The sequence below is a fragment of the Aphanomyces invadans genome, assembly GCF_000520115.1.
Source record: "Aphanomyces invadans strain NJM9701 unplaced genomic scaffold supercont1.26, whole genome shotgun sequence".
NCBI classification, from domain to species: Eukaryota; Oomycota; class Saprolegniomycetes; order Saprolegniales; family Verrucalvaceae; genus Aphanomyces; species Aphanomyces invadans.
In genome coordinates this window covers 721,406-734,527 of record NW_008580171.1, presented here as the reverse complement: position 1 = coordinate 734,527, position 13,122 = coordinate 721,406, and the positions used below count along the sequence as shown (strand labels likewise).

At 58.2% G+C, this 13,122-nt stretch overlaps 6 protein-coding genes across 7 annotated transcripts; 2 read left to right on the top strand and 4 right to left on the bottom strand.

The window, feature by feature from the left end:
• Nucleotides 1–94: 94 nt before the first annotated feature.
• H310_10502 (hypothetical protein) lies at nt 95–1,067 on the bottom strand (the record flags this gene model as incomplete). The annotated part of the gene is made up of 2 exons (XM_008876911.1): nt 95–164; nt 202–1,067. The coding sequence occupies 2 exons, from the start codon at nt 1,065–1,067 to the stop codon at nt 95–97; spliced, it is 936 nt and encodes a 311-aa protein (XP_008875133.1).
• Nucleotides 1,068–1,139: 72 nt separating this feature from the next.
• H310_10501 (hypothetical protein) lies at nt 1,140–2,833 on the top strand (the record flags this gene model as incomplete). The annotated part of the gene is made up of 1 exon (XM_008876910.1): nt 1,140–2,833. The coding sequence occupies one exon, from the start codon at nt 1,140–1,142 to the stop codon at nt 2,649–2,651; it is 1,512 nt and encodes a 503-aa protein (XP_008875132.1). The 3' UTR covers nt 2,652–2,833.
• On the bottom strand, nt 2,724–5,367 carry H310_10500 (hypothetical protein). The gene is made up of 6 exons (XM_008876909.1): nt 5,340–5,367; nt 5,242–5,293; nt 4,953–5,188; nt 4,545–4,901; nt 4,217–4,472; nt 2,724–4,170 (listed from the first exon to the last, which is right to left on the bottom strand). The coding sequence occupies exons 1-6, from the start codon at nt 5,340–5,342 to the stop codon at nt 3,056–3,058; spliced, it is 2,019 nt and encodes a 672-aa protein (XP_008875131.1). The 5' UTR covers nt 5,343–5,367; the 3' UTR covers nt 2,724–3,055.
• Nucleotides 5,368–6,175: 808 nt separating this feature from the next.
• H310_10499 lies at nt 6,176–9,808 on the top strand. Of its 2 annotated transcripts, XM_008876907.1 has the most exons (6): nt 6,176–7,384; nt 7,446–8,257; nt 8,427–8,819; nt 8,869–9,126; nt 9,195–9,509; nt 9,551–9,808. In XM_008876907.1, the coding sequence occupies exons 1-6, from the start codon at nt 6,210–6,212 to the stop codon at nt 9,793–9,795; spliced, it is 3,198 nt and encodes a 1,065-aa protein (XP_008875129.1). In that variant the 5' UTR covers nt 6,176–6,209; the 3' UTR covers nt 9,796–9,808. The 2 variants fall into 2 exon arrangements, with proteins under 2 accessions (XP_008875129.1, XP_008875130.1); XM_008876908.1 differs by having other exon boundaries at nt 8,427–9,126.
• A 404-nt stretch (nt 9,809–10,212) lies between these two features.
• Nucleotides 10,213–11,166, bottom strand: H310_10498 (hypothetical protein). Its single transcript, XM_008876906.1, has 2 exons — nt 10,557–11,166; nt 10,213–10,495 (listed from the first exon to the last, which is right to left on the bottom strand). Exons 1-2 carry the CDS (start codon nt 11,156–11,158, stop codon nt 10,318–10,320), a joined length of 780 nt encoding a protein of 259 aa, XP_008875128.1. The 5' UTR covers nt 11,159–11,166; the 3' UTR covers nt 10,213–10,317.
• A 1,004-nt stretch (nt 11,167–12,170) lies between these two features.
• H310_10497 (hypothetical protein) lies at nt 12,171–13,042 on the bottom strand. The gene is made up of 2 exons (XM_008876905.1): nt 12,708–13,042; nt 12,171–12,652 (listed from the first exon to the last, which is right to left on the bottom strand). Exons 1-2 carry the CDS (start codon nt 13,011–13,013, stop codon nt 12,224–12,226), a joined length of 735 nt encoding a protein of 244 aa, XP_008875127.1. The 5' UTR covers nt 13,014–13,042; the 3' UTR covers nt 12,171–12,223.
• Between the last annotated feature and the right edge of the window lie 80 nt (nt 13,043–13,122).

The following is a 13,122-nucleotide window of genomic DNA, read 5'->3' as shown; positions in this document are numbered from 1 at the left end:
TTCTTGGTTCGTTTGTCCGCTCGGCGCGTCTGTCGCGTCGTCTGAAACAACAGGTGCAAGTCCGTCAATCCATCGAGCACAAACACGCAGTGAGTTAAGATCGTTGCCACGTCCAAAAGCGCCACGTTCTTGGCGGCGTCGTTTGCGTCTGCACCGCCGCTGGCCTGACACGTCATGACGACGTGCTCGATCGAGGTAAACATGCCGGCAGGAGTGCCCAGCAGCACCGACGAGATGGCCATACACTGCGACGCGGCGTCTTCGACATCTACGCGCCAGTCGCCATTGTACACTCGCATGACATAGGCGTAGGCGAAGATAACTTCAACGAGGTTGCATTGGAGAACAGCATGGTTGGGATTCGGGTGCAACGAGTTGAGGGTCGGGAAGCTCGCGGCCATGGACGCCGTGAAAATGCCCAACGGATGGGTCAAAACGTCGTCTTCGCCGAGAGAGAGAGAACCATCGCCGTCGTGCAGATCCACAATGAGGCACCTCCGCAAGTTGTTGGTTCGTGTGTCGTACGCCGCCGGAGATTGCATCCACCAAGGTTCCCACAACGCAATGTATTTGCCGAGTCGACCGTCGGCGACTTCGCGGAGAAAGGTCGATCGCTCTTCATCCGTGAGTGCATCCAACGTTAACGCGTCGCTTTCCATGAGTTCCACGAGGTCGTCGATACGGGCGTCCATCGGGGATGTTTCGGGAAAGTCGTCGTGGACCCTCTGCAACATGGCTTGCACGTCGCGGACCGACGACGCGGACGCATCCTTGTTCAATCGCATTTCAGATTGCACGTGCCCCTTGTAGAAGGCTTCGGTGCACGTCGTGCCGTGTGTCTTGTAGCACGCCACGCCACAGTAAACGGCATTGCAGCGAGGGCATGTGTACTTGGATTCGTTCGCTTGGCACACTCCACACACCCGCAATGGATTCGCGTTGCTTAGCCCTAACGACGTAGACGGAGAAGCTGTGGTGCAAACCTTGATACTGTCTGTCACGCGGGTCTTGGCGCGGCCGAGCCGAATCGGCACGGACACCGCAGTTGGCGGCGGCTGATGTCCCATGGTGAGCTCAAAAAGTCAAAAATACGGATACCATATCCGGATGATTCCTCGTCGAAAATGTGTGAATTGCAGATGCTGCGAACCATTCGGCGCATCTGCGCCGCCAAGACCACGGCGGCGTGGTTCTCGACGGCGTCGGCCGCCGCATCCACGAAGAAGAGGAAGTTTACAGAGATGGTCAGCGCACTGCATGAGTTCCACAAACAACATGGACACTTTGTTGTGCCACCACGCTACGAACTCAGATTAGTGCAGCAGGACACCAGCAGCACAACGTCGGGTACGACGTATCCGCTCGGGCAAAAGCTCCAAGGTCTCATTCGAAAGCTTGGACAGCTATCGATATCCGAACGAGACCAGCTCGCGTCGATTGCGTTCCCCATAGAATGGCAAACGTACTACCTTCGACACGCGGTCCTCCCTGCCCTTGCCACATTTCAGCGGCGGTTTGGCCACCTTCGCGTGCCTCAGTCATTTATCGTACCACCTGGCGATACACACAGCGACCACCCGTGGCCACCTCCATGTGCTGGTCTTCGCCTTGGCCATCGCGTAAACTACCTCCGCCAACACGCTGATGAGTTGTCGATCGACGACGTTGCTGCCCTCAATGCACTCGGGTTCGTCTGGAACGCCCGCGCCGACCGGTTGCATCAGTTCACCATTCCTGCGCTCTTGATCTTTCATTCCATCCACGGCCACTGGCACGTACCAGCGCAATTCATCATCCCTTCCAGCGACCCAGACGGTGTCTGGCCCGCACACCTCCGCGGCTTCGCTCTCGGCACAGCCGTCATGAGCTTGCGTAGCAACTTGGACGATTCGGTCGCATTCGCCGCCCTTGCCGCCGCTGGCATTGACTTGACCCAGTCTAAATCTGCCTTCAAGTGGTCCACCCAGGTCTTCCCCGCAATTCAGGCGTTTGTCGAGTTGCATGGCCACTGCGACATTCCACAAGCATTTGTCGTCCCATGCGACGACAGATCGTGGCCACAACCTACGTGGGGACTGCCACTTGGCCATATCGTCCGAGACATCCGCCGCGGCCACCTCTACGCGCACGTTGTGGACAAACCAGCGTTGGACGCGGTCGGGTTTTTGTGGAGCACTGCAGATAAGCTCCGTTTCCAAGTGCACCAGCGGGTTTTGCCGGCGCTGTCGACGTTTCGACGTGAATTTGGCCACGCGTTCGTCCCTAGCGACTTTGTCGTGCCGGCCAAGGAGCCATGGCCAGAGCTCGCGCACGGGTTTGCACTTGGTGGATGGATCGCCCGACGGCGATCAGATGCGACGGACCTTCCCCATGAGATGCGCTTTCTCCTCGACGAAGCGGGACTTATATGGCGCCGCTACGACGCGCGCTTCGACCAAGTCGTGCTGCCGGCGTTTCAAGCGTATGCGGCAGTGCATGGAAGCTGCGCAGATATGTCGACTGCATTCATCGTACCAAGCGAACCCCCCTGGCCCCGCACTGCATGGGGACTCAATCTCGGTGGAGCGTTGTGGCATATTCGAAATGGCGATTCGTTTGTCGGCGATCTACGGAAGCGTCACGCCCTAAGCCAATGCGGCGTACTCAAGTAGACGGCACGACTTTGCCTCGAATCGACTCGTTGGTTGGCCGTGTGAATGCTACAGCAGATCGTTGCCATCGCACTCCCTGACGACGCCGTCGGCGCGGACGGAGCCGTCGTTCGCCACATTCAAATCTAATCCACACGCAGTACGTTAACTTCAACGACGACGACGACGTGCTTCCTCTCTACAGTCGCTTCCGATGCATGCCGTTCGAACCGTCGAAGTTGGTCGTTCGTCGCGACATCAACCTCGAGTTCATCGCAACGGCCGATTGCCGCAGGAAGAGCGCTCTGCGGCCCGTGAAAGGGGCCAACGAGTGGGAAGCATGTGTGCTCGATGGCGTCGTGGTGAGCTAAGAGGAAGCGCATGCAACGAACGGGGCGACAAACACACGGCGCGTTGTGCGAGAATTATTGCGACGACGGCACGAGATCGGCACGGATCGAGTCGCCGTCCGGCGGCGGCGGCGTTGTCGGAGAATCCTGGACAAACGACGTTCGCCGCGCTTCCACGATCCGTCGTTTGGGCGGCTTCGTATAGCTAAACAGGCGAAGCAGCGACAGCATCTTTTGCATGTTGTACTCGAGGAGCAAGTTGGAGCTGTCGAGACGGTCCTTGGCGTCGGGCGTTGTCAGCGTCGCCAGCGCCTGGCGCAGGTGCACGTACGTGTCGTACGGGTTGTCGACCGACGTTGCGTTCGTGCGAAACTTGACTTCGGCGGCGGCCTCTTCGTCGACTTCGGCCAGGACATGGATGAATTCGCCAATGTCGTCGACCGTGTCCGCGGGCTGGTTTAGCCATGGCCACACCACTTCTTTGACGCAAAAGACGGCGCACCGTGGGCTGTCGCTTGACCGCTCCCACTGCGCCGACAATTCGTCTTCGTCGCCGGTCAAGCTCTTGATCTCAAACGCTGCGACCAGTCCAAGCACCTGCGCGATGAGCGCCTTCTCGAGGACAGCGAGCTTGGGCACAACGTCAAACCGTTTGTCGTCCATGGCAGTCGGCGCGAGGTCCATGCCGGCAAGCGCGAGCCGCGTCACGAGTTCTTCCGGCGACAAGTAGGCTGCGTTGAGGGCCGCGAGTTGGGGCACGGCAGGGGCAACGAGGCGGACGCCAACGTCGGTCACGTCAAAGTGAATCGTGTTGTACATTGCGTTGCGAAGAACGAACTGGACGGCGGCCGTCGCGCCGACGGCAAACGCCGGTCCGTCCTCGATCGCTGTCGAACTCTTCATCGTCCAAAAGTGCTTGACGTGGTGGACGTTTCGGCGCTGGACCACGGCCAAGTGCGTCAGCTTCATCGTGTTGAAATACAACACGTTCGTCTCTTCCGCGAACAACACCTCCGTGATCCCGTCCTCTTGCCACGTCTGCTCCGCCGCATTCCACCACCCGACGCGGGGGTTGGCCGGGATCAGCACGTCTGTCGGCAGCTGCAGCGTGACCTTGACCGCCAGGGATGCGGTCGCGACCATCCCATCCAGCGGGTACTCAAGCTTGACGTTGGTTTCCGAGCTGAGCTCTACAGCGGCGATCAGGACTCTGATAAGGACGTGACGTGCTGTTACCGCGCATGACCCACCCTCGCGCACCCTTGGGCGGGGCAGGGATCTTGAGCAAGTCCAGCGTAAAGACTCCCCCAAGAGGAGCGTCGACGTTCTGCAGCGCCGTTTGCGACGCGACATCGTACGGCAAGTAGCACAACCGCACGCCCAGCGTCTGCATCACGACGGGCTTGGGAACGTCGACGGTCGCGCCGAGCTCACCAAAGTCGATCTTCTTGTTGCGGAGGCCTTTCGGCACCAAGTTCATCCATACCCCAGTCTACAAGTTCAAACGACAGGACGTGCGAACGGTGTCATCAACACGATTGCACAAACATAATGGCACATATACCTTTATTGGCCCCGCGGCGGCCGCGACCTTGACTTCGCCTTTGCCGGCGGGGTCCAAAAATTCGTCGGCGTACTGAAGCATGTGCGCGGTCGTGGCGTCCAGCTTTTCCGTTGTGAGCGACGTCAGCTTGTGCAAGTACAGAGCGGTCAAGTCGAGCTGCAATCCCTGGTGCAGGGCCCGAGCCTCCATGTGCAAGTAAAGCAAGTCCTGGACGACGAGCCTCGCGGCTTCGCACGATTGAACAGCCCACGCGAGGTCGCTGTTGTTGGTATCGTGCGTCCACGAGTGTAAGAACGCGTTGATGTCGTTTTCGACGGTGGCGTCGGGCTTTGGGTCGCATGCGAGATATTTTTGCCACTACGATTGTGTGTCACGCACAACATATCGTCGAACGATATGCACACGCACGTCGTGTTGGTCCTTGCGGCGGCGCAATTCCTCGCCCAACCGATTTGCCTTCGCTTGAATCCCCGCCAAACTCGAAGAGTATTCTTCCTCAAGCCGCACGAGCTCGGCGGCGCGGTTCTTGGCCTCCTCCTCGCGCCGCTTTCGCTCCTCTTCCTCGCGCTGTTTTCGTTCTTCCTCTAATCGACGCTCTTCTTCCAAGCGAATGCGTGCGTCCTCTTCCTCCTTCAACCGACGCTCTGTTCCAGTATCGTGAGAACCACCTGTCGTGCAGCGGGGCCGGCAACCTTACCTTCCTCAAGCTCCTCCTTGGATTTCTTCTTTCCCTTCTTCTTCTTGGGAGGCTACAGCGACGTCATATTACCGCCAGACATCCCGACGCCGACGTACCATCTCGATGTGCCTCGAACGGTCGCAACTGCACCCTGCGGTTTCATATCCGGTATATTATCCGGATAGTCTGACGTGGCATTTTCCAGCTCCTCCCGCCAGCCACATGGCATGTTTTCCAGCATTCTGGAAGCGATGCTCCACTTGCCGTCCCTGCTTTCGTTTCAAAGGATGGGAGGGGGGGGTTGTAAGCACGACGTCATGCTTTCTCAGGCCGTCCTCGTCAGATAAGCCCTGTGGGGGAAGAGACAGTGTCCGCTCATGCAACTCAACGCAGCTCTTCTCCGCCTGACCATGAACCATCTCCTGACAAAGCACACGGCAGACGTGGTTCTCAGAAGGTGGTCACTTGCTTGCTTACGAGTGGACGCTTCCGTTTACAACCTGCCAGGTCTGGGGAGCGTCTCTCTAGGCTTTTTTATTTGCGGCTGGCACGCATTCTCGTCCTTCTTCGACGGTGCAGCTATGACCTCCTTCATCTTTTCTACAGGCTTACCCAGCTCACGTGTTGGTGTTTGCCGCGCGGTGGAGCTTCCATCGCTCTTTCACAGTCACCTCCGCATCGGATTTTTCATTCGACTTACTTGTGCAGGATGGCGCGGCCTGATGACCCGTGCAAGTCACGATGCCCACCACGCTGGAGCTAGCTGAGGGTTCTGCCTAGCTCCTCAGAGCCACCTGCATGTTGCCCACGTGTTCGCTAGTAGCATGCTGTGCAAGGTCGTCGCCGTCGTCGCGATGGCGGCGGTATCGGTTTTGTTAGGTCGCAATGTATTATATGTCAAAGGTTCCCCGTCTGAAAGGTATTCATTTATACAGTAAAGTTGAACATTCCACAGATTTGGTCGTTACGACCGACAGCGCGGCGGCATGCGGCAAATCCATGTGTCGAGTCCGGAGCTTACGGACGACGCGGTAGAGCAAGCTCTCGAGTTAACGCTTGAGGAAACATGGGACGCGCGCAGCCAAGACGAAACGGTGTACGTGGAGAAGCAGTTCGAGCTGTACAGGTCGGTGTCGCCGACGTCGACACTGCCCAAGTATTTTGTCAAGGCGTGGTTCCCGTACTCGGCGGACACGTTGTTCAACGTGCTGCACGATTTCAAGTACCGAAAAGGATGGGACTCGTCGGTGAAGCAAGCGTATGTTGTCGACCATCGCCCGTCCCCCGACGCCGACGACGTTCATGTAGTGTACTGGTGTATCAAGATGCCGTGGCCATTCACGAACCGCGACTATGTCTTTTACCGACGCACGTTGTTGCTCAAGGATACGTTCGTCGTGTTGTCACAGGCAGGGCTGCACCGCGACGCCCCCGAGTTGAATTCGACCCAGCGCGTGGAAGTATTCCACTCCCATCTTGTCATCCGCGCGGCCGGCGTCAGCAGTTGCGAACTGTTCATCTCGTACTCGGACGAGTCCAATTACGCCGTCCCGAACACGTTGATCAACTGGGGACTCGCGACGGGTCTGCCGTCCTACTTGAACGATCTCCGCGGCGCTTGCACGTCGTACGCCGATTACATTCGTGGGCTGGACGACGACGGCCTGCAGAGCATCCCGTCACAGCTCGTGCGAAGCCGGATCGATCGCCGTAATGTCCTGTCTCGAGGCACAAGCACGGGCTTTTCGTTGCGAGGCAAGTCGTCGTCGGGCGGGATCTTTGGCAATCCTCACTCGTCGCATCCAACGCCATTGCGGCTCAACCACCAACCGCACCTTCAGCACCTTCGACCAGCTTTCCACCGATCCAAGTCAGCCTCGGACGCGCTTCCCGTCCCCACGGATGCCGATCTCGTCGTCGAGTTCAAGGCAATCAACACGGGCCTTGTCCTGGAGCCGCATCTGCACAAAGCGGTCGTGGGTGTGAGTATAGACAAGCACTCGGAAGCCGCCAAGGCCAAGCTGCTTCCCGGCCTCATTCTCGTCTCCATTGACGGTGTGTCTATCCAAGACTTGTCGTTCCCGGACGTGCTCAGCCGGTTCGTGAGCGCGCCGCGCCCCGTCGCCGTCGGCTTTAAACGCCCGCCTCCCGCCTCCTCCATGTACGTGAAACTTTGGATCTGTCTTTGTCACAGCACATGCTCACGTATTCCATTGCGGCAGCCGCCCGCCGTCGATCGCAGCGAGTCCTCAAAGCAGCGGCCAGACCAAGGCAGCAGCACCTTCGTTCGTGGTCGTTCATCACGCCGATGCGTTGCACGACGCCGTGGGACCTCAAAACTCGGCCACCCAAATCGGCGCAGTGCTCGTGGCCAGTCGATTCAACCTCGACGTCGGGACAGCCATCATATCCATTGACAAAGTGTCTGTGGTCGACATGGCGTTTCCAGACATTGTTCAGCGGCTGCGACGGACAACAGAGGTCAAAACGGTGGGGTTCCTTCCGCCCGTCGCGATGTCGGCTGGCACCCCCCTGAGTGGCAAGACCAAGCTGCGCGTGGCGCTCTCGACCAAACTGTCGTGGCCATTTAAAGGAGACCGATCGGCCCCGAGCACACCAACATCGGCGGCACAGGTCCCGCCGTCGCCGACGACGCTGCCACTGCCCATCGACGACGACCAAGCGCTTGACGACGTGCTTCCAGACTACTCGAACGTGGTCGTGACGCAGGACAACGTCGAGTGGGTGTGGGCTCACGTCCAGATGCTCGTATCGGACGAGCGACTGTTCTCGGCCGCCGACTTGTACGACAAACTCGTGGGCTTTCTTGACACAGCTCCCCGCGTGAAAGCGACCGTCGCCACGGTCTTGGACAAGATCGAGCGCGAGATTGCGGCGCAAGCGACTCGGCTGCAGCAAGTCAAGGCGCGCCGAGACCAAGGCAACGCGGCGTTGCATGAGTTCAACGCGGACGAAGCGGCGGGATGGCAGTTTGGACAAACCTACTTTGGCATTTCGACGCATTGGAAGCCAGGTGCGTGAAAGACGTGTTTGGAATCGATGGATGGGAGGGAGCTCAATGCAGTTGGCTGGTCGACTGCTTGCCGCGACACATGTGCACGGGCTGCACGCTCGTATTACGACCACGCGTTTGCTGCATGTGGTGGGTGTGGTGCGACTGACGAGTCCTGCAACTCGTCTAGGTGACGACGGCACGGTCTGGCTCAAGCTCGACGGCATCTGCGAAGGCGTCGATGTGTTCCATGCCATGGCCGTGATCCGCGAGACCGATCTGTTTTACTTGTGGGCACCGTTCTGCAACAAATCGACGCTCTTGGCGGGTCTCTCCCGAGTCGAAATCCTCACATATGTCAACATTGCCATTCCCCTCATGCAGCGGGATGCAGTCATCCATGCGTTCGGTATCAACGCTGTGTACGAGCATCGGTGCGTGCTCTTGCTGGGCCAGTCGGCATTGCAGGACGACCACCCGACGTCGCGATTCCCTCCCATCAAGGGCTGGAATGCCGATCGCATGCACATTCGAGCGTTCCGCGCGCTCATCGAGCCGTACGGCCGCAATCGGAATCGAACATGTCCGTCGGGGGAGACATCTTGTTGCTATTGACATGTCGTGCGACGTAGGCATCGTGGTAAATGTCGATCCGAAATGCGCGGTCCCGACGTCGCTGCTCAACTTTGCCATCAAGAAGATGGCCGGGATCCTGCTCTACTTGCTCATGCGAGAAGCGCAGAAGATCGAAAAGCACTCGGCCGACCATGGCGTCGTCGACGACGCACGGGACGCCCACTTCAATCCGTACGTCCATCGCATCCGCCGCGATCCGTTCTACACGTGGCTCAAGCCGCGCATGGACAAGTGGTTTGCCCACTTGGAGGCTGGTACAACCCCCCCATTGCATCTCCATGGTCGTGCCATGGCTCGCCTCAACCAAATGCAACGTCTATAGGCACGTTGCCACCGGCACAGTCGGTCCTGCCGCTGCCGCTGCACGTCGTCACTGGCAACCTGTACGGCCAACGGGTCGAAACCTCGTCGCCTCGCAAACGCCCGTCCGCGAAGAAGGCGGTCGCACCGCGGCCGTCCATCGACTATGTCTACGCTATCCCGTTGTGGCCATACGTGGCACTCGCGCTCGCGTACTCGATGTGCATCACCCGCCACACAACGTTCATGACGGCTTGCCTGTCGAAAGCCGCACTCTCGACGTGCCTCGCATGGTTTGGCGTATCGAGTCTCGTGCCATGGCAAGTCCGCCAGCAAGGTATCCCGATCGAAATGAAGAAAACACGTAAAAGTTTGTAGAACCCGTCGCGGCGAGTCTCCAGCGATGGCGATGGCGAGTGGCGACGTATGCGATCCTAGTCGATGTCCTCGGGTCGGTGTGTGTGTTGGTGTGGGTGCGCCACTTGACGTGCCTCGTCAAGCCATCGTCGTGCCGGATTCTCCCGCCGCCGGCCGACAATTTGCACTTTTGGCTCCTTGCCAACTCGTTCCTGGAAGCCACTGTCCTCGTGATCATGCAATTTGCAGTGAAGCTACATATTTAAGAAACATTTTTCTTGATGAATACGTGGCCGCCGTCGGGCATGTTTTGGCATTCCTTTGGGTCGCAGTCCTTCATAACAGCGACGATCGACGGCTTGGCCCCACTTCCTGCGAGATGGCCATGCTTGCTAGTTTTGCTGGCGGTTCTTTCGGCGACGGAGCGCAGCCTGCCACCACCAAGTCCGTCCGTTGAGTGGATCTCTCGAAAGATGGACTTCGACGAGTTGGCTTTGGCTGTACCAGAATGCCAAGTGTTCTGCAGCCAGGTCAGTGGATCCGTCTTGTGTCGCATGCAAGGAAGAGTTCTCCATATCGAAGTCCCGTGGGAGGATGGTGCGCACACTCTCTATAGCTGCGGCAACACCACGGTCAACGTAGAGGGTGGCGATGACTGCGGTCATTCCCAGCCACGACGTTGCCGTGACCGCCATCGGCGATGCCGCACTGCGGGGTGGAACCGGAATAGAAGCCAACATAATTGCGTTGGTATTATGGGAGCGTCGACGTGAAAATGTTGAGGCGTGTCAAAACCGCGTCAGTTTGGCTGCAACAGACGCCACACGAACGCCAAGTCCAAATGCTTTGTCCAAGAAGATCGCGGCGATCGACGAGTTGGCAGGACGGGAAGGGAAGCAAATTGGTGGGTACTGAGACGACGGCGCGTATGGGCCTTCGTCTACAACCGCAGATGCGCCAAATGCACTGCTCACCACCACAGAATCATGATGAGTGCGATGTCAAAGTGACATGGACGACAGTGTACCTCGTCCAGGTAGCACCCCCGACTACGACAAGTCGCAGAACGAGCATCGAACGTAGCAGAGCGAGCTGAGCCGCCTCCTCGCCGGCGCTGAGGCCACCGGCCACGACAAATGCGCCAGCGATTTTGTGGCTCAGGTCTCGCTGCATGTCCCACGTGTTGATCCATTGCATCAAAACTGGATCGACGTTGGCATTGTACACGTTCGAGCCAAGAAGGACCCCGTCTGCCCACAACACGTCGCTGCTGAACGATGCGTTGGCCACATGCAACACGCGCACATGCGGTGTCAATGTTCTTGCCCCTCGTGCGACTTCCGCGCCAAGCTCACGCAGGTTGTCATCGCCAGCATGTACGACAAGGATGTGCGGTGCTTGAGTGTCTCCGTTGGAAGGTGGCAAAGAGCCGAGTCGCCCCGCGTCCTGTCGATTGAGATCGCTGCGGGAAGGCTGCATTGGCCGCAGCAAGGACACGGTCTCGTTGGTGAGGAAGACAACATACACGACAACGACAAAAGTGATCACGTTGGCTGCCAACGTCGCGTACGACACGATTTGAGGAGGCCTCCACTCCATGGATGGCGCCGCCCCCACGCTTCCGTACATGATCACACACAATATTGATTATCCGGAATTCTACGAGTATGCGGATGGTCATCATCCCAACCAACTTGTGCCGCGCGGCCAGCGTCCTCGCTCTGCGCGGCGACGCTAAAGTAGCGAATTGGAGCGATGGTTTGCTAGGCCATAATGCAGAAGAGATGCGCGACGTGCCGCGAGTGGTGTCAACGTGAAGGGCATCGCAAGCGCGCAACTGTAGCTCGTGGCTAAGCAGGACATGTCGTTGGGGACTGTGCTGGACACCTACGATGACCACACTGTTAAGGGGATGCCAGCTCGCCCCTTGCCTGTGTGGTCATCGTTGGTGTTGAAAGAGCATGCTATGGGCGCGTAGCACCCTCATCATTTAACTACTGAAGCCGCTTCAACCGCTAGATACATTGATCTTGCGGGGGGGGGCTACGTGATTGCAATGGCTAATCGCCAGGTAGTTGGATAAGTTCTCTCGCTCTATCGGCTCTGTACGAAAACACTATCTACATCGTTGCACACACTTCACACCAGTACAAAAACCTCGTGGCGAGTGGACTCGGCCACCTCCGTTCGAGCTCGCCATCAGGAATACGTCGTACTTCATGCTGTACCCCAACATATCTAATGGTGCGACGGGCACGTGCTCCACACATGAACCCTGTCGTGCATCAAAACGCTGTCGTGCTTCACTGAGCTCGCCCCGCCGTAACGTTACGTGAGATTCCAGGAGCCATGGCTTGGCCGCCTTCGCATCGGGTGTGAATACTCCAGCCAACACGCCAGTCTCGACGTGGTGCTCCCTTGTGAATTGCTTCGTTCGAATCATGCCTGCCCCAGAACAATGCGACAATAGAGGCATGCGCAAGGGCTTTGCAGAATGGGTTATTCCGGTGACGATTGCGCGATCTATCCTTCTGGCGTTCAGTGGCGTACGGCGTGTCCTACGTCGCCGGCAACAACTCCGCGCCATGCACAGGAGCACCACCCTGACGGACGCGACAGCTTGCGGATGGGGCGGTCGTGGCATGGTTGGATGCATTTTGGCACACTCGGAGTGCCGGTGGTGATCGGTACACATCATTTATTGAGATGTTGCTGGGCCGCGAGGAGATCTGGACTGAGATGCATGCACGAGTGGGCGACGACAGTCGAGACGTCGTCGAGGCTCCCGAGTAGATTGTACAGCGCTTCGACCAAATTCGATTCACCGGTGAGTTGGATCACTTGGAGGTGACTGTCAAAGACAAAGATGGCTCGCAGTGGCAGGTGGAGGAACTCGCCCACAAGTCGCTTGGCCAAGGTTTGCGGCAGATGCGGAAACAACGTCGTGATGGTATTCCACGTGATCAACATCCGCGTGGACGCGCGTGCGTCGACCACCGCCATTTCGCTGTCGCTTTCGTCCATTTTGTCGCTGAAAACTTGGATGCGGTCGCACTGAACTTGAATCGATGCAAACGTGTTTGTGTACTTGGCCCATGACATCGCAATCGGTTCGATTCCGTGCTACACATGACAGCGCGACGATGACGGTTCGTGGATCATCTCGTGGGCGGCTCACCGCAAGGCCATTGAACTGCACGTGAGGCGAGAACATGTAGCGAAGGTATGCGTCGTGCTGCCCGGACCTGTCGTATCCAGCGCTAAACAATCCAAAGTACTGGAGCACAGAGGCCTCATGCGCACTCCACCGCCTGCCACGTTCGAGCGAGAACTTGAGCGACCGCGTTTGCTCATGCAACACTGCTACGTCCATCGCGAGACGGTCATTCGCGGCCTTTTTCCTGGCACGATACCGCTTCTGGTTGTTATTGCAGACCTGGCGGCGCTCCAGCGCCTTGGATGCGGTGGTCCCGTCGCCCAGCATCGATGTGTCGTCGAGTTGGTGCTCGGAAGGTTACACGGAAGGGCTTGATTTTGATTGGACCACGCATCGATTCCTTGCTTCTGATTGGTGCACTTGGGCGGCGTGGGAC